The sequence below is a fragment of the Salmo trutta genome, chromosome 10 (genome assembly GCF_901001165.1).
Source record: "Salmo trutta chromosome 10, fSalTru1.1, whole genome shotgun sequence".
NCBI classification, from domain to species: domain Eukaryota; kingdom Metazoa; phylum Chordata; class Actinopteri; order Salmoniformes; family Salmonidae; genus Salmo; species Salmo trutta.
In genome coordinates, this window is record NC_042966.1 from 6174749 (window position 1) to 6196180 (window position 21432).

Sequence of the window (21432 nt, forward strand, 5' to 3'; positions counted from 1 at the left end):
TCTGGAAGACTGAAACAGGTTTCCCTCAAGAATTTCCCTGTATTAACTTGTTATGGATAGGGGGCAGTATTTTCACGGCCGGATAAAAAACATACCCGATTTAATCTGATTATTACTCCTGCCCAGAAACTAGAATATGCATATAATTATTAGCTTTGGATAGAAAACACTCCAAAGTTTCTAAAACTGTTTAAATGGTGTCTGTGAGTATAACAGAACTCATTTGGCAGGCCAAAACCTGAGAAGATTCCAAACAGGAAGCGCCCTCTCTGACCATTTCTTGGCCTTCTTGATCATCTCTATCCAAAACAGGGGATCTCTGCTGTAACGTGACATTTTCTAACGCTCCCATAGGCTCTCAGAAGGCGCCAGAACGTTGAATGATGACTTTGCAGGCCATGGCTGAAAAACAGTAGCGCATTTGGTAAGTGGTCGATCTGAGAACAATGAGACTGGCGCGCGCGTGCATGAGACGACTCCATGTTTACATTTTCAGTCTTTGAACGAAAACAACGACTCCCATTTGGAATATTGTCGATTTTTTACGAGAAAAATTGCATAAAAATTGATTTTAAACAGCGTTTGACATGCTTCGAAGTACGGTAATGGAATATTTAGAATTTTTTTGTCACGAAACGCGCCGGGCGCATCACCCTTCGTCACCCTTCGGACAGTGTCTTGAACGCACAACAAAACGCCGCTATTTGGACATAACTATAGATTATTTGGAACCAAACCAACATTTGTTATTGAAGTAGAAGTCCTGGGAGTGCATTCTGACGAAGAACAGCAAAGGTAATCCAATTTTTCTTATAGTAAATCTGAGTTTGGTGAGGGCCAAACTTGGTTGGTGTCAAAATACCTAGCCATGACGCCGGGCTATCTACTCAGAATATTGCAAAATGTGCTTTCACCGAAAAGCTATTTTAAAATCGGACACCGCGATTGCATAAAGGAGTTCTGTATCTATAATTCTTAAAATAATTGTTATGTTTTTTGTGAACGTTTATCGTGAGTAATTTAGTAAATTCACCGGAAGTTTTCGGTGGGTATGCTAGTTCTGAACATCACATGTTAATGTAAAAAGCTGGTTTTTGATATAAATATGAACTTGATTGAACAAAACATGCATGTATTGTATAACATAATGTCCTAGGAGTGTCATCTGATGAAGATCATCAAAGGTTAGTGCTGCATTTAGCTGTGGTTTTGTTTTTTGTGACAAATATGCTTGCTTGGAAAATGGCTGTGTGATTATTTGTGTCTATGTACTCTCCTAACATAGTCTAATGTTTTGCTTTCGCTGTAAAGCCTTTTTGAAATCTGACAATGTGGCTAGATTAACGAGCGTCTTATCTTTAAAATGGTGTAAAGTAGTTGATTCTTTGAGAAAATTGAATTGTGGTATTTTAGTTGGTTTTGTATTTCGCGCCGTGCGATGCCATTGGCTGTTGGCTAGGGGCTAGCGGAACGTCTGTCCTCAACAGGTTAAAGGTATCCAAGCTCAATTCTAAACTTTTTATTAGCGGCAGGTATAATTTTCTGCATTTCAATAAAATGTATTTATAAAGCCCTTTTTACATCAGCTGATGTCACAAAGTGCTATACAGAAACACCAAACAATGCAGAAGCACGGTGGCTAAATGAACTGCTGATGGGCTCATTATCAGCTCATTTCTTCACTGGAGGTTGACGAGGTAATCTCTCAGTCACATTGAAATATTAATTTGTGTATGTTTGTTTATAGACCTTAGTAAAAGGGTGTCTTTCTTTACTAATTCTCACCTTGTCAACTACCTCAAAGCAAAACGTTTTGTGCTAATGGGGTTTACCGCTCTTAACATTTTAAACACTTCAAATATGTTCCCCGGCATAACCTCCACAGGTTTCATTTGAATAGAACGATGATGCAATGTATTGTAACTAGAAACCAATGCCTGCGTCAAGTCTTTATACACTACCGTGTATATAGATGTGAGAAGCAAACCTTTTTTGTCCATTAAAGTAACATCAAATTGGTCAGAAATACAGTGTAGACATTGTTAATGTTGTAAATGACTATTGTAGCTGGAAATGGCAGATTTTATTATGGAATATCTACAAAGGCTTACAGAGGCCCGTTATCAGCAACCATCACTCCTGTGAGCCAATGGTACGTTGTGTTAGCTAATCCAAGTTTATTATTTTAAAAGGCTAATTGATCATTAGAAAACCCTTTTGCAATTATGTTAGCACAGCTGAAAACTGTTGTTCTGATTAAAGAAGCAATAAAACTGGCCTTCTTTAGACTAGTTGAGTATCTGGAGCGTCAACATTTGTGGGTTCGATTACAGGCACAAAAGGGCCAGAAACAAATAACTTTCTTCTGAAACTCGTCAGTCTACTCTTGTTCTGAGAAATTAAGGCTATTCCATGCGAGAAATTGCCAAGAAACTGAAGATCTCATACAATGCTGTGTACTACTCCCTTAACAGAACAGAGCAAACTGGCTCTAACCAGAATAGAAAGAGGAGTGGGAGGCCCCGGTGCACAATTGAGCAAGCAGACAAGTAAATTAGAGCACTGGGTCTCAATCCTGGTCCTGTGGACCCAAAGGGGTGCACATTTTTGTTTTTGACCTAGCACTACACAGCTGATTCAAATGATCAACTCATCAAAAGGCTTTGATGATTTGAATCAGGTGTGTAGTGCTAGGGCAAAAACAAAAATGTGCACCCAACCCTGGTCGTGTGCTTCCTAAAAGGTGTGCGACGGCTTGGACCGGTTTCCAAACCAATTGCACCCACTTGGGTTTGGCATGGGTTTTAGCTATGTGAGAGGCTACTTTTCAATCATTGAAGTGTGTGGATTTGAAAATCCTCTCCTACAAAACTTCCCTGCTCCTGGCTTTAGCTTCAGGTAAGTGTGAGGGTGATCTCCCCTGGGTTGCACGTATTCTGTGTTCTGATCTCTACACATCAGGTCTCATCATCCAACTCAATCTCAGGTCTTGTGAGACTAAGGTTTGCTTGATGTACATCCCTATGCCTTCCCCTTGTATGTTTCTGTCGCTCCTGTAGAGAAAATATCCTTCAAGGGCCACAACGAACAAGGATGGTTACACATCAGGCGAGAGCACACATCTGCGAGTAGACCAGTAAATATCATCCAGACAGAATTCTCATATGTCGAATAATCACTTGCTGTCTATGTTTATAATACACCCCATGCTTACAGACCATCAACCTTAGTTCCCTAGTCTTGGAGTGTGTTCGTCATCAGCCCCACACTCACTGTTGACAATTCTATCAGTACATGTCAGGTGGTTATTGAGATGAAAATGTCACTCCAACTTGATTTAGTAAGGATTGCGGAATCCATTTAATTGCAATCATTTAAGGTCAACAGCACAGACGTACTGAATCCTCAAATTTTCCAGTTAATATTTAATGCACTCTCATATCCCATTATAATATATATTTTTCATTTGAGCATTTAACCGTGATTGCAGAGTATGACAGAAACTACATCGGTCAATGCATTCCTAGGTGTCACTTCTCTGTATGGAGAGAAGGACTATATGCCCTCGCTCTCTCGGCCTTGTTGTATTGTGCCTTGGCAGTAGATAGTTACGATCAGAGCCCCATCACGTGTATGTAAACTCAGCAAGGACCCTGTCTTTCAAAAATAATTTGTAAAAATCCAAATAACTTCACAGATCTTCATTGTAAAGGGTTTAAACACTGTTTCCCATGCTTGTTCAATGAACCATAAACAATTAATGAACATGCACCTGTGGATCAGTAGTTAAGACACTAACAGCTTACAGACGGTAGCCAATTAAGGTCACAGCTATGAAAACTTAGGACACTAAGAGGTCTTTCTACTGACTCTGAAAAACACAAAAAAAAGATGCCCACGGTCCCTGCTCATCTGCGTGAACGTGCCTTAGGCATTCTGCAAAGAGGCATGAGGCCTCCAGATGTGGCCAGGGCAATAAATTGCTATGTCCGTACTGTGAGACGCCTAAGACAGCGCTACAGGGACAGGATGAACAGATGATCGTCCTCGCAGTGGCAGACCACGTGTAACAACACTTGCACAGGATCGGTACAGCCAAACATCACACCTGCGGGACAAGTACAGGATGGCAACAACAACTGCCCGAGTTACACCAGGAACACACAATCCCTCCATCAGTCCTCAGACTTTCCGCAATAGGCTGAGAGAGGCTGGACTGAGGGCTTTTAGGCCTGTTGTAAGGCAGGTCCTCACGAGACATCACCGGCAACAACGTCGCCTATGGGCACAAACCCACTTTTCGCTGGACCAGACAGGACTGGCAAAAAGTGCTCTTCACTGACGAGTCACGGTTTTGTCTCACCAGGGGTGATGGTCAGATTCGCGTTTATCGTCAAAAGATTGAGAGTTACACCGAGGCCTGTACTCTGGAGCGGTATCGATTTGGAGGTAGAGGGTCGGTCATGGTCTGGGGCGGTGTGTCACAGCATCATCGGACTGAGCTTGTTGTTATTTCAGGCAACCTCAACACTATGCGTTACAGGGAAGACATCCTCCTCCCTCATGTGGTACCCTTCCTGCAGGCTCATCCTAACATGACCCTCCAGCATGACAATGCCACCAGCCATACTCAATCCCATTGAACACGTCCGGGACCTGTTGGATCAGAGGGTGAGGGCTAGGGCCATTCCCCCCACAAATGTCTGGGAACTTGCAGGTGCCTTGGTGGAAGAGTGGGGTAACATCTCACAGCAAGAACTGGCAAATCTGGTGCAGTCCACGAGGAGAAGATGCACTGCAGTACTTAATGCAGCTGGTGGCCACACCAGATGTTACTTTTGCTTTTGACCCCCCCCCCCCCCTTTTTTCAGGGACACATTCTATTTTTCTTAGTCACATGTCTGTGGAACTTGTTCAGTTTATGTCTTAGTTGTTGAATCTTGTTAAGTTTGGACGTTTCTTTTTTTGACGAGTTTATGTCATTAGTCACCCATATGTTCATCAGTGTAAATCTTTCCAGGACAAGGGGACTTTTATCAATATATTTGCCTGTATTTAAAAAAATGTAATGCAATTTTATTTGTCAATTTTATTTGTCACATGGGCCGAATACAACAGTACAACTGTGAATTGCTTACTTACAAGCCCTTCACCAACAATGCAGTTTTAAGAAAATAGAGTTAAGAAAATATTTACTAAATAAACTAAGGTAAAAAAAACAAAAAAAAAACAATAATGAGGCTATATAAAAGGGGTACCGGTATCGAGTCAATGTCATTTTTACATGTAGGTATGGGTAAAGTGACTATGCATAGATACTAAACTCGGTGAAACATAAGCTATTACAGTTTTTTAATTTCCCGTTGGTAGGATTGTCTCGAACGGGAGCTCATCCAATTTATTCTCCAGTGATTGCACGTTGGCCAATAGAACGGATGGTAGAGGCGGGTTACCCACTCGCCGACAAATTCTCAAAAGGCACCCTGATCTCCACCCCCTGTATTTCCTTATTTTCTTCATGCGAATGACAGGGATATGGGCCTTGTCTGGGAGCAGCATTATATCCGTCCCCCAAAAAAACAAAATGCTAATTAGCTGCTAATGTGGCTATCATAAAGAACTACAAATGCCATGATGATCTGGATGAGACTGCAGAATTGAGTCAAAGGAAATGTTCTCTGGATTAACTATCTAATGTTAGCTAAATGTAGTAATTAATAAATTGGCTACATTTAAATGGAAAATTCTGTGAACAGTATTTTGCAAGTTTTAAATTGACACAAGGTATCAGCTAGAGTTGATGTGCAGGAGCTTGCAGGGATTTGTAGATACGTATGATGTATACTTTGATGCTAAATAGTATTTATGAATCTGTGAGTAAATAGAGCCAAATATATTGATAAAAGTCACCTTGTCTGAGACAGATTTACATGGTTATCAAAATGTCACGCCAAGGTAAGCCTACACGAAACACAGTCCTTATTTTAAGTGTTTCTAAAATCCCTTTTGGGAAAAGGAATGGTAAAAAAAAACGATTGGAACCATTCCCTGTTTAACTGCTAGGTTTATGGGCATTATGACACCTCCTCAGTCCTTAATGACTACAAGCATACCCATTACATGATGCAGCCAAAATGTGGAGAGTGGTACTCAATAATGTGTTGTATTGGATTTGCCACAAATATAACACTTAGTATTCAGGACAAAAAGTGAATTGCTTTGCCACATTTTTTTATTTAGTGCCTTGTTAACAACAGGATGCATGTTTTAGAATATTTTCATTCTGTATAGGCTTCCTTCTTTTCACTCTGTCAATTAGGTTAGTATTGTGGAGTAACTACAATGTTGTTGATCCATCCTCAGTTTTTCTCCTATCACAGCCATTAAACTCTAACTGTTTTAAAGTCACCATTGGCCTCACTGTGAAAATCCCTGAACAAAGCTTTACGCAGAGTGCACCATTTGCACACTCTCTACAATCCCCAGAGCTCGGGAATTGTTGAAAAAAACTGCTGAGATGGGACTGCAGGAAGTACCAGCCCAGACCCCTCTAGGAGAACAGCCACACCATTCCTTGCAACTGGGTGACTGGGTCTTGATCAAGCAGCACTTTTGAGACGGGCCCTTGGACCCCAGGTGGAAGGGATTGTTCCAGATCCTGCTGACCCCCCAGACTGCAGTGAAGTGCCAGGGTCAAAATGCTTGGCTCCATGCCTCCCACTGCAAGAGAGTCCCAAAGCCGGAGGAACCTGAGCCGACTGCTGCTGGAAAGCGTTAAAGGCACTGCAGTAAATCTGGGCCTGGTATCATACCTGGCCCTGTTTATATTACTAGAGTCCAGTGAAGCAGGGCCAGGAGATCCCCAGAGAAGAATGGTCATTACCACCATGTTGACCCATATGATTATGCCCTTTGTCAAAGGAGTGATTGTCACATTTGCAAAGGTAAACCCTGTACTCCCTTAAATCCTTGTTAATTATGTTTCTTATTTTCATTGTTAGTAACGCAAGATTCTGAAGCCTCTGATTGGAGACAGAGAAGATAACATTGATTGATTGCTGGAAGTCTCCATAGCACAAAAGGGGGAATTGTGAAGGAAAAATTAAGCTTAATGACAATTGTGTTAAACAACTGTGCTGTGTGCTTTAAAGCTATTATCCAAGTTGAACTAGAACCGGACAAATCTGGATTTGAGGTAGGGGAGTATGAGAAGGAGGGGGGGCGGTGAATATCACTTGGATACCTACAGTATATGTATGTCTTATATAATAGATAAGCTTGCCAATAATAGAGAATACTGATCTAAACCAGAAATTCCTTGCCTATATATGCTAAAACGTATTCTTGTCTAAGAGAGTCCAATGCTGGTCTCCCCTGTGCAGGTCACTGTTGAATAAACTCTGGGTGAAAGCTTAACAGTTCTCAACTACAAGAGCTGATTTTTCTACATCATTAACACACACAGACACATCACACAACCCTCACACGCGCAACCACACACACACACACACACACACAGACTCACCTGCAGTGCCTGTGTACTCCTGCTACTGTTTCAATGATGGAGCACTCGCCCTCGTTGAGGCAGAAGGCCAGATCCTTGTCGTCGATGCATGACTTGAAGACATCCGAACGCAGACTAGGGGATGTGGGAGCCACTGTGAAAAGGAGCGAGAGAAAGAGATGTTACTGGTTGTCACAAAGATACCATTTGCTTTGGGTAACATAAACTTCAGAACCACACCAAAAACAACAACTTATGTTTTGACAAATATCTTGGCCCTATGATCATGGACTATATCATTAAACATGCAGCTTCCATACACACTGACAAGGTTACTTGGGAGCTTGCGGTGCTATGTTGATGTGAATAATATTCAGTAGCAGGTGCCACAATACGGCCGGTCAGAATCAATAGGTTAATGGAGAGGAGCTAAGTAGACACTGCAGTCTCTCTCCACTCCTTCCTGTTAATCATCAACGGTGTTGACACCAACTGCAGTAAGAAGAGATACACATACATGAACAAACCTGTCACGTCCTGACCAGTATAGGGGTTATTTGTTATTGTAGTTTGGTCAGGATGTGGCAGAAGGTATTTGTTTTATGTGGTTCGGGGTGGTGGTATGTTTAGAAGGGTGTTTGATTTACTATTTCTGGCTTTTGGGTTATGTTCTATGTTCTTTCTAGTTTAGTATTTTCTATGTTAGGTAATTGGGTGTTGGACTCTCAATTGAAGGCAGGTGTTTGTAGTTGCCTTTGATTGAGAGTCCTATATATAGGGATGTGTTTTGTTTGTTAATTGTGGGTAGTTGTCTTTAGCACTGCTGTAGTAAGTATAGCCTCTTAAACTGTCTTCTGTCATTCTTTTTTGTATTGTTTTTCTCGTGTTCACATTTATTTAATAAATTAATATGATGAGCACGCAACCCGCTGCGCCTTGGTCCTCTCTTCACGACGACAGCCGTTACAAAACCGGTCTGCATCAACTCAGTATTAATTTGTTGAATGGGAAATCATTATTTGTTCCCTGAGGAGGCTTTGATATACAAATTACCAGAATAATGCAAACATTTGATGTATAGCACATCAACAATATGGATACTCCTACTGGTTAAAAATTACGAAAGGGTGAAGGATGTTGATCAATACACTAAGGATTTAAGGGCTCTATTCAATCAGATCCGATTTAGCCGACATCCGCATAGCAGTTGTTTTGTTGGAGGTGGAACTGAATTACAGCTGTCAAATCCACAAGTGGCTCCCAGGATTATATGGAAAGTGGACATTGCCATTGGTTGTAATGAGTCACATTAACAGAAATCCTATGCAGCCTTGTTTACAAGTTGAACACTAGAATATGAGATGTAGTCTACACCTCGGTTAGGATGATAGAAATCCTCATTGTTTGGTTTAATGATTTTTAAAGTTGTTGTAATTATTTATATGTGGCCTAAACTTTCTCACGCTGACCTTCTAACATGAGTGGAGTGGGTGTGACAATGATGCAAGAGCAGCTGCTCACTGATTTGAGTTTGAGTTTATTTTATTTTTACAGGGACAGTGCACATTAATCAACGTTTCAGTAAAAGTGCCGGTTTTAGCCAGCCGGCTAATTTTCAACCGCAGTCCCTGGGCAGGTTATTAAAAACAATTACAATATAGACAATCATTGAACAGTGAGCACACGCAGAGTAACATAGGACAAGCAAGACATAGCATACAGACAGAGCAACATAGGACAAGCAAGATGTAGCATACAGACAGAGCAACATAGAACAAAAAGCAACAAGACAAAATCCATAAAAACAACAAAGTCTTTCCACACCTCACAAGCTACAGACAACAGACAACATGGAAAGTGGCAATACACAGCTAGTGATTATGTTTTGTGAAAGTGTGATATGTGGTGCAGTTATGTGTGTCTGATGGCAGTGTATTCCAGACATGGGACGCTCTCACAGAGAAAGCGGATTTACTAAAGGTGCTTTTCCTTAAGGGAACTATACAGTCACCTCTCATGGCAGACCTTGTGGATCTGCTGCCATATGTTTGGGTTTTCTGTTTAACAAAAATACTGAGTGGAGGGGGAGCTAGGCCATTTAGGATCTTGAATACAAGACATGCGTCGGTGTATTGCACAAGATTTTCCCAACTCAGGAGCTCATGCTTTCTGAGGATGTAACAGTGATGATGGCTATTGGGCTTCCTATCGAGCACTTTGAGAGCCTGTTTGTAGACAGACTGAATAGGTTTTAATGTTGTATAGCAAGCTTGGGCCCAACAAGTCAAGCAGTATGTTAAGTGGGGGAGTATCTGCTCCAACGCAGTTCCAACACCTCTGCTATCACCGCTTAACGCCTGATCTGATTCAATCAAGGCCAGGGATCATCAACTGGATTCAGCCACGGGCCAATTTTTTATTGAGTGGGGGGTAGGAACATAATAAAAATGTACAGTTGAAGTGGGAAGTTTACATACACTTAGGTTGGAGTCATTAAAACTCATTTTTCAACCACTCCACAAATTTCTTGTTAACAAACTATAGTTTTGGCAAGTCGGTTAGGACATCTACTTTGTGCATGACACAAGTAATTTTTCCAACAATTGTTTACAGACATATTATTTCACTTATAACTCACTGTATCACAATTCCAGTGGGTCAGATGTTTACCTATTACCTTCACAGAAAAGCACAAACTGGCTCTAACCAGAATAGAAAGAGGAGTGGGAGGCCCTGGTGCACAACTGAGCAAATGGACAAGTACATTAGAGTGTCTAGTTTGAGAAACAGATGCCTCACAAGTCCTCAACTGGCAGCTTCATTAAATAGTACTCGCAAAACACCAGTCTCAACGTCAACAGTGAAGAGGCGACTCCGGGGCGCTGGCCTTCTAGGCAGCGGGTATTGATTGAGGCCTGTTGTGAGGCCTTGAAAGATGATGACAGATCAGTTGGACACAAAAAAAGTTATGGGTGAACAACAGGGCCACCTATAACTCTTTCTATGAGTTTCTATTTACCTACCCTAGACAGTATTTTGCATGAATTACTATGTAAGAACATGTTAATACAATGTTTTACTATAGTAATGACAGTTATTACACCTGAATAAGATCAACTTATCACTGCATTTACAGTGCATTCGTGTGCATTTATAATCCATTAGAAGATGTGCTATCCTTATAACAGCCAATACATGCATGGTGAATGCCTAACACTAGGCAACGGGCTAGTGGTTCAAAGAAAGTATTACTGTACCACTTCTATGCTTCTTTTCACATTTCAATGGCCTACGCCAAAAAGGAAATATGAATTTGTTTGCATATTCAGCAGACCCAGGAATCTGTCCGGCTCACATTTAGGCCTCAACATCCAAGACATCATTCTTAGGGTTTTAGAAAGACAGTTGCTCCATATTCTGTATTATCAATTCAATAAACATCCAAGACATGGTGTTCAAAGGTTATCTATTTCAAGGCTTCAATTCATGAATTCAAATAGAACACAAAGCTCCCCATGGTGCGAATATCTAATGTAATAATTGTCATGTTGTACCACAGAGTGTCATTAGTTGAGTTACTCTAGACTTACTACAGGGTCGACCAACTAAACCTGCAAGCACTGATAGACCACTGCTTATAACAGTAGGTCAGCAATGTTCAGGTATTGGTCAAAGTCTTTGTAGCTAAAGATCAGACCTATCCCAGTAGGCGAAAATGTTAAAGAAATCTGGTTGAAATTATGTCATAACAATCTGTCTAGAAACCAATATGAAGTCATTTCAACCAGTTTTTCCCAGTTTTGTGGGCTGGGATGAGGTCCTAAGCTTCCAGATTGATCTCATCACAATAAAGAACAGAGAAACACGCAACCACAATACTGTACTCTAAAACCACCAACCACCATCCACGATTGAGCTCAATATTAAAATGAACAACCATCCATAATAAATGGATGAGCCTGGGTATTCTTGAGGTGGGGGAAGCGTTTAATGAATTAATGAAGACAAAGACTCCAAGATTCAAAGGAGCGATTAGGATCTGTCTTACTCTGGTGTCCGACCACTGATAAGGTTATTAACTCCAAAAGTGGTTGCCTCGGGGACGCCCACTCTGCTACTTGATACACACAATGTTTGCATTCCAAATGGCACCCTATTCCTTACAAAGTGCCATACCTTTGACAAGAGCACTATGGGCCCTGGTCAAAAGCAGTGCACTGCATAGGGAATAGGGTGCCATAATATAATTCTGGACCTCATGGCCTTGCACTACGATTCAAATCAAATTGTATTGGTCACATACACATGGTTAGCAGATGTTAATGCAAGTGTAGCGAAATGCTTGTGCTTCTAGTTCCGACCATGCAGTAATATCTAACAAGTAATGTAACAATTTCAAAACAACTACCTTATACACACAAGTGTAAAGGAATGAATAAGAATATGTACATACAAATATATGTGGATGAGTGATTGCTGAACGGCATATGCAAGATGCAGTAGGTGGTATAGAGTACAGCATATACATATGAGATGAGTAGTGTACAGTCGTGGCCAAAAGGTTTGAGAATGACACAAATATTAATTCTCACAAAGTTTGCTGCTTCAGTGTCTTTAGATATTTTTGTCAGATGTTACTATGGAATACTGAAGTATAAGACTGATGGCAGCCCATTCTTGCATAATCAATGCTTGGAATTGTCAGAATTTGTGGGTTTTTGTTTGTCCACCTGCCTCTTGAGGATTGACCACACGTTCTCAATGGGATTAGGTCTGGGGAATTTCCTGGCCATGGACCCAAAATATCGATGTTTTGTTCCCCGAGCCACTTAGTTATCACTTTTGCCTTATGGCAAGGTGTTCCATCATGCTGGAAAAGGCATTGTTCATCACCAAACTGTTCCTGGATGGTTGGGAGAAGTTGCTCTCGGAGGATGTGTTGGTACCATTCTTTAGTCATGGCTGTGTTCTTAGGCAAAATTGTGAGTGAGCCCACTCCTTTGGCTGAGAAGCAACCCCAAACATTAATTGTCTCAGGATTCTTTACTGTTGGCATGACACAGGACTGATGGTAGCGCTCACCTTGTCTTCTCCGGACAAGCTTTTTTCCGGATGCCCCAAACAATCGGAAAGGGGATTCATCAGAGAAAATGACTTTACCCCAGTCCTCAGCAGTCCAATCCCTGTTTCCTTGCAGGTAACCATGATTTATAGAGGAAGAACAATGATTCCAAGCACCACCCTCCTTTTGAAGCTTCCAGTCTGTTATTCAAATTCAATCAGCATGACAGAGTGATCTCCAGCCTTGTCCTCGTCAACACTCACACCTGTGTTAACGAGAGAATCACTGACATGATGTCAGCTGGTCCTTTTGTGGCAGGGCTGAAATGCAGTGGAAATGTTTTTGGGGGATTCAGTTCATTTGCATGGCAAAGAGGGACTTTGCAATTAATTGCAATTCATCTGATCACTCTTCATAACATTCTGAAGTATATGCAAATTGCCATCATACAAACTGAGGCAGCAGACTTTGAAAATTAATATTTGTGTCATTCTCAAACCTTTTGGCCACGACTGTAGGGTATATAACCGTTATATAAAGTGGCATAGCTTAAAGTGACTAATGATACATTTATTACATCCAATTTTAAGTTATTAAGTGGCTAGAGATTGAGTCAGTATGTTGGCAGCAGCCACTCAATGTTAGTGATGGCTGTTTAACAGTCTGATGGCCTTGAGATTGAAGCTGTTTTTCAGTCTCTCGGTCCCAGCTTTGATGAACCTGTACTGACCTCGCCTTCTGGATGATAGCGGAGTGAACAGCCAACGGCCCTGGTGGTTGTTGTCCTTGATGATCTTTTTGTATCCTATTGATAGGGTATTTTGTCACGTAGAGTAGGCCAGAAGGCTAAACTGTAAAACCTAACCTCTATCAAAATAAAAAGAGGACGGATCCGCAAAAGTTCTTCTGAGCAAGGGTGCTTATTTACATAGTGATTCCGGAAAAAAAACAACAGTACTGCCATCAAAGTATACCTGATGGGGACAGCTTAAAACAATACTGCACCATCCACAGCTCAATCCAAAATGCCTTCCTCAATGAACTGAAAGAGAGGCTCCTTTTGTAGGGAAGCCCCTCCCATCAGAACAATTAATACTAATTAATTAAGCAATTACCTATTCAAACCTACATTTTCCATTCAACTAAACATACTAAAGTATATACATTGCAACACATTTTTTATGAAACAATATCCCAATATAACATTTACAAAATCATATCACTACTGAACGAAGACCGAATGCTTGTGCGGACCAACCTCCAAGCATTTAGCACTTCATATGGTATTTCAACATCTACCCTTCCAACTCCCCACTTGCACATTTCAGCCCCCCCCCCAAACCCAATCCCGCCGGTGGTGTTGGTTCTGACTCTTGTCTATCTTAACTATTTTCATTTATTTTTTGGTTTTATTATTTTATAAAAAAATGTTGTGTCCATACATAATATATATATGTATGACTGCGCTCTTCATGGGAGAGAATTAGTCAACTAATGGATACAGAAATGTGCCTTTTGCAGGACTTTTAGCGTGGTTTTATTGCTGTTTTGGTAGCTTTGTCTGCAAATCTCAAGAGTGTCCGTTGGTGGTATCCATGGAGATGCAGGATACAAGCAAAGCAGCCAGAAAAGGAGAGCCAGGGCAGGGGGGCATCGGGACTAAATACTGTGGAGCCTGGATAAAGAACCACTGCTTGCTACATCGGCAAGTCCATAGGCCCCGAGAACAGGAACGTGAAAGGTGCGGGGGAGTGATCTCCAAGCTCCATCTATGTAGCTAGCTAACTACAGTAGCTGCCTATCTGCTAGCTAGTAAAAGCCTGTAGCCTAGGCTACGCACTGCCCGCTCACACTGTTCCATCTATCATATCTCCTCCACATCAAAGATCAGAGACACTGGTCAGCCAGCAACATGGAAAGCAGCTGACCAGTGTCCTGTCCTCCTCTGTTATTTGTGTACACTCTAAAAGATGATGGGTTAAAAACAACCCAATTTGATCACTAACCCAGCATCAACAACCCAACCCTGCTCTTTTTAAAGAAAACAACCCAACTAAGTGACCCAATGCCTGCAACCCAGCAGTTGGGTCATCAAAACAACCCAGCATTCTTTTGACTGTATACAAGTTCACCCTAGTCACTTGGTCTACACTGTAAATCCCAAGGCAACTTCTAGTAAATTGAACTCAAAGTTGTGGAAAAGTAATTATTACATAACATTTCTATTCTGGTACTGACTCAAAACTAAATGAGAAGTCGCATCAACTCTGTTATTTAAAGTTATGATAACAAATCCACTTTTTTCCCCAGCATGCTCTGCTGCAGGTATATATATATCTTTAATTGTTTTACATTTTTGTGTTTTTGCATGTACATTGAGTGATTAATTTAATAATGTTATGCTACACAAATATAAATAACTTACATTTTTATAAACTAATCCAATCATTTAGTTAGATTTTTTTGCACCCGTTACTAAAATGGTTGTTCCAGTTTAAATGGCTTAGGTAGTCTCCTCATTCTGTTACTAACTCTGACAGTCTTTATGAATACCTGAATAAAAATGAATAGAAATGTCAACAGTTGACTATCTAACACTGGCTGGCTTCCAATGGGAATTACACATCACTTTGCAAGCCAGCATAATTTGATTTAAAAATTCTGGTTGGAAGGGTACTGGACATCCTTCAACCAGGGTGTTTTGAAAATATGGTAATTTGAGGGAAGTTACCAGGATTTTGCAACCCTGCTCACAGGCCTGAAGTGGCCTGTAAACCATGAGTTTCAGGCCAACCTATTGGGGTAAAGCTATGCCTAAAAAAAGGTGAACTATGTAATGCATTGTCATAAAGCGTTTCATTATAATGATAACATCTAAATAGAAACTCACTTTGTGAATGCCACAGCACTGACACTGTACAAATTCAACAATCATATCTCTGTCACTAACAAATACAGTCATGGGTGGTAACTACAATACACTTGAAAAGGCAAAGGGCACAGGGAAATTATATTGGAGGCTTGACTTAGTGGGCTCTTACTCAAACATTTCAAGCTGATACTAGTGATGTTACGTTTGATACCTTCCTCAATGAACGGTTTGAGGCATGCATCAAAATCGATAAGCAGCTTACTTCGAAGCATTGTGCCAATGCATGTATCACTTTATCAGAAGTACCTCATCAATCATGTCCAAAGCTTCCTTGAAACATGTGCTTTTTCAAACCGTGTGTTGCAAAATGCAAAATCGCACTGACATCGCCATGGTTCCGGTGATTTCTTTGATTCCAAGCTGGTTTGAAACACTGACCGCTACTTGACACCGTACTTACAAATATAGTTACCTGACTGGTAGCTTAGCTGGTAGAGTAGGGAACTTTGGAGCTATATTCAGGGATGTGAGCGTATTAGGTTGAATCCTGTTGAAGGCTATTTATACTATTTCAAACATTATTTTATGTGAAACTACCCTTCACTTTTTTTCAAATAATTTGTTTTATTTAGTATAGTATAAGCATCTTAATCATCCTAAATAATACCATAATACCAGCTCAAATCTAGACACCCTACAGCCCTCAATCTCATCGCTGGACCTTGAAGACAGTTTCATTGCTTGTTTTCATTGTTCCCCTCTAAATCAGGGCCTGAACTAGACCAGTCACACCATGTGTGCGCAATTAATTATTTGGTAGAACAGAAAAGCAGCAGGCTCCGGGGGGTAAGAGTTGAAAACCCCTGCCCTACAGGGTCAAAGTGACTCTATTAGTTTGAGTAATGACTACACAATCACCTTAAGTAACTCTTCTCAGATATGTTAAGTGCAATGGGTTTCATCAAAAGTTTTAATTAATGACAGCACATTGGGGTATCTATCTATCTATATGTGTGTGTATATATGTATATACATATATATATATATATATGTATATACATATATATATATATATATATATATATATATATATATATATATATATATATATATATATATATATATATATATATATATATATATACAGTGCCTTCGGAAAGTATTCAAACCCCTTGACTTTTTCCACATTTTGGTAGCATACAGCCTTATTCTAAAATTTATGAAATTGTTTTTTCCCTCATCAATCTACATACAACACCCCATAATAACAAAGCAACAGTATTTTAGAAATGTTTGCTAACTGAAATATCACATTTAAATAAGTATTCAGACCCTTTACTCAGTACTTTGTTGAAGCACCATTGGCAGCAATTACAGCCTCAAGTCTTCTTGGGAATGACGCTACAAGCTTGGCACACTTGTATTTGAGGAGTTTCTCCCATTCTTCTCTGCAGATCCTCTCAAGCTCTGTCAGGTTGGATGGGGAGTGTTGCTGCACAGCTATTTTCAGGTCTCTCCAGAGATGTTAGATTGGGTTCAAGTCCGGGCTGTGGCTGGGCCACCACCATGCTTCACCTTAGGGATGGTGCAGGTTTCCTCCATAAGTGACGTTTGGCATTCAGGCCAAAAAGTTCAATCTTGGTTTCATCAGACCAGAGAATCTTGTTTCTCATCGTCTGAGAGTCTTCGGGTGCCTTTTAATGAGGAGTGGCTTCTGTCTGGTCACTACCACAAAGGCCTGATTGGTGGAGTGCTGCAGAGATGGTTGTCTTTCTGGAAGGTGCTCCCATCTCCACAGAGGAACTCTGGAGCTCTGTCAGAGTGAACCTGACAGGTTCTTGGTCACCTCCCTGACCAAGGCCGTTTTCACCCGATTGCACAGTTTGGTTCCAAACTTCTAACATTTAAGAATGATGGTGTTGTGTCTGTGACTATCAATAAATGTGAAGACTTATTTTATAAAATCAATTCTCTATGTGTAATTACTATTATGTGATTTTACTCAGGGTGGCAGGTGCTTAGAGCATTACTCAGGGTGGCTAGTGCTTAGAGCATTGGACCAGTAACCAAAAGTTTCCTGGATCGAATCCCAGAGCTGACAAAATACAAAATCTGTCGTTCTGCCCTTGAAAAAGGCAGTTAACCCACTGTTCCCTGGTAGGCTGTCATTGTAAATAAGAATTTGTTCTTAACTGACTTTCCTGGTTAAATAAAGGTTCAATTAAAAACTAATCATGTAAGTTTTTATTAATAAGATTATTTCATTCATTCAGATCTAGGATGTGTTATTTTTGTGTTCCCTTTATTTTTTTGAGCAGTGTCCAATGCTCCTCCTACCCTCCTTGATCTCCTTCTTGGCAAGACTCTACTATCATGCTAATAGCACATCATGGGTCGATGGCTTCTTTTGTATTCTGGTGTATTGAATGAATGTATTAATTACAGTCATTTACCATTCTCATTCTTGGAGTGGAAATGTTGTTTGCAGAGTTCACAACCTGCTACACATGTGAAAAACAAGTCACCACTGTAAACTGAGAACTGTATTTTTAGAACTGTATTCTAAAAATAAAAACAAAGCATCTACAGTGATACAAATATACAGTGGTTTGCGAAAGTATTCACCCACCTAGGCATTTTTCCTATTTTGATGCCTTACAACCTGGAATTAATATAGATTTTTGGGGGGTTTGTATCATTTGATTTACAAAACATGCCTACCACTTTAAAGATGCAAAATATGTTTTATTGTGTAACAAACAAAAAATAAGACTAAAAAACTGAAAACTTGAGCGTGCATAACAATTCACCACCCCAAAGTCAATACTTTGTAGAGCCACCTTTTGCAGCAATTACAGCTGCAAGTCTCTTGGACGCTGTAAGCTTGGCACATCTAGCAACTGGGATTTTTGCCCATTTTTCAAGGCAAAATTGCTCCAGCTCCTTCAAGTTGGATGGGTTCCACTGGTGTACAGCAATCTTTAAGTCATACCACAGATTCTCAATTTGATTAAGGTCTGGGCTTTGACTAGGCCATTCCAAGACCTTTACATGTTTTCCCTTAAACCACTCGAGTGTTGCTTTAGCAGTATGCTTAGGGTCATTGTCCTGCTGGAAGGTGAACCTCCATCCCAGTCTCAAATTTCTAGCAGACTGAAACAGGTTTCCCTCCAGAATTTCCCTGTATTTAGAGCCATCCATCATTCCTTCAATTCTGACCAGTTTCCCAATCCCTGCCAATTAAAAACATCCCCACAGCATGATGCTGCAACCACCATGCTTCACTGTGGGGATGGGCTCTCGGGGTGATGAGAGGTATTGGGTTTGCGCCAGACACAGCGTTTTCCTTGATGGCCAAAAAGCTCAATTTTAGTCTCATCTGACCAGAGTACCTTCTTCCATATGTTTGCGGAGTCTCCCACATGCCTTTTGGCGAACACCAAACGTGTTTTTTTTCTTGAAGCAATGCCTTTTTTCGGCCACTCTTCCATGAAGCCCAGCTCTGTGGAGTGTACAGCTTAAAGTGGTCCTACGGACAGATACTCCAATCTCCACTGTGGAGCATTGCAGTTCCTTCAGGGTTATTTTTGGTCTCTTTGTTGCCTCTCTGATTAATGCCCTCCTTGCCTGGTCCGTGAGTTTTGGTGGGCGGCGCTCTCTTGACAGCTTTGTTGTGGTGCCATATTATTTCCATTTTTATTATAATGGATTTAATTGTGCTCCGTGGGAAGTTCAAAGTTTCTAATATTTTTTTATAACCCAACCCTGATCTGTACTTCGCCACAACTTTGTCCCTGACCTGTTTGGAGAGCTCCTTGGTCTTCACGGTGTAACGTGCTTGATGGTGCCCCTTGCTTAGTGGTGTTGCAGACACGTTTATATATACTGAGATCATGTGACAGATCATGTGACACTTAGATTGCACACAGGTGGACTTTATTTAACTAATTATGTGACTTCTGAAGGTTATTGGTTGCACCAGATCTTATTTAGGGACTTCATAGCAAAGGGGGGTTAATACTTTTGCACCACCTTTCCGTAATTTTTTTTTTGACTTTTTGAAACAAGTATTTTTTTTCATTTCACTTCACCAATTTGGACAATTTTGTGTATGTCCATTAAATAAAATCCAAATAAAAATCCATTTAAATTACAGGTTGTAATAAACAAAATAGGAAACACGCCTAGGGGGATGAATACTTTTGCAAGGCACTGTATTATTCAATTCAGTAAAAAATACAACTCTTTTAAAACGAATATGTTTATTAAGCTACTGTACATTCTGACAAAAAACAACAGGACAAAGAGATGTTTACTGTAGCCTACATAGTAAACATAGTAAAGTGCCTAATTCCTTACATAAGGGAGAGCAGGCCATGTCCAGACTTTCCCGTTGACCTCAAGTACTCAATAAATCTTTAAATACTTTTCGGGTTGCATCACTCATGGACAGAAACTTCTGAGGCGCAGTATTCATGATGAACACTGGTAAGCCACATTTTCCTTGGGATCCATCCCAGTTGTATTCTGTGTCCACTTGTGGTATCTTTCTTCGTTTACACATCCTTGGAATAGCAGAAGAGCATAATATACCGGGTGACCCTTGCTGTGCTAGGTGAGCAATTCGTCAAGTTGTGGTGTCAGAAGAGAAATGTAAATGTCAGGGTGAACCGACGACCTGACGAACCCACCACGTTTGTTGCCTCTGTCTGTCGGAAGTGGAGTTCCAGAGCTTACAAGCATGCCTGGCATGGATTGTGACCCCATCTCATTCCTTGCCCTCTTCAACGCCTCATTATCCACCTGACTCTCCGCCAATATTGTCTGACGTTTTGGCTTGAGAAACTGACGATACAACAATGCAACAAATACATTGATAATCTCAGCAAGGTTTTACCTGTGGTTGTGGAGCTGGGGCGAAGTGCAACTAAAATGTAACTGAGATGTACTTGTAATAAAGGTCTGCATTTTGAAAGTATTTTTTTAGAATTATTTTATTAATCAAAGCATTAAGATGCTGATGAATAGATACTGTATATGCGTCTATATGTGTGTTACATGGTCCAGTTACAGCTTATTTTTGAAAGTGTGTGAGACAAAGGAAGAGCAATTCTTACACTATTGTTTTGAATTCAATCACTCTCTTCTTCTTCATCATTCAGTTGATTCAAATTATTTTGTAATACATTTTGTCACTCCCATAGCAAAGTTGAAAAACAGCTGGATTTTTGAAATTGCTTTATCCGACATTTTACGGTTGCATGAGGTTTGGTGTCACAGATTCAGTAGGATAACAAACACTCAAATAGGCAACAGAAGCAGGAACAGCATAGGGCTGTGACTCAATCATACCTGGCTTTAAGTTATATTATAATGCTGGGTTAAAGACACATTATTTCACATTATTTGATATCAAGTTGGAAATGTAAATCTTTAGAGTACTTAAGCATCGAACACATTGCAAGTTAGCCCTTTTTTGGCCATTAGACTAAACTTTACAATTGGACTCAACTCTGATTGACCGCAGCATCTATCGGTAGTCTAAACTGTGGCACAAAATGTTTTTTTTCACACCTAGCCGAGCTATTAGACTATACTTTTGTAAATTAATGGAGGTGTGAATGTTTCAGTCAGTCTCTCTCCTTTCGCACTAGAGTCCTGCATGAGGCAAAAATAACTCAGCTGCTAGCTATTGTGACAGAATACTTGTGGATCTTGTTGATTTCCTCTATCGCTTCAAGAGGCCTACTGTCCACCTGGTAATTGTGAGGTTCCAAAGGATAAAGCGTCACCTTCAGATGGATGTGTGGTTTCAGAGAGAAGCCAGCTGCCAGCCTGCGACCAGACACGGCGGATAAAGAGTCACCTTCAGATGGATGTGTGGTTTCAGAGAGAAGCCAGCTGCGAGCCTGCGACCAGGCACGGTGGATAAAGCATCACCTTCAGATGGATGTGTGGTTTCAGAGAGAAGCCAGCTGCCAGCCTGCGACCAGA

The 21432-nt window shown here is 40.6% G+C and overlaps 1 protein-coding gene across 1 annotated transcript in view; it reads right to left on the reverse strand.

Moving 5' to 3' along the window:
* The window catches only part of LOC115200999 (pro-neuregulin-3, membrane-bound isoform-like), a 439268-nt gene that overhangs the window by 238778 nt on the left and 179058 nt on the right, over positions 1-21432 (reverse strand). The window contains exon 2 of the mRNA XM_029764185.1: positions 7526-7658. Within this exon, the coding sequence (XP_029620045.1) occupies positions 7526-7658 (133 nt within the window). The remainder of the gene's footprint in view (positions 1-7525; positions 7659-21432) is intronic.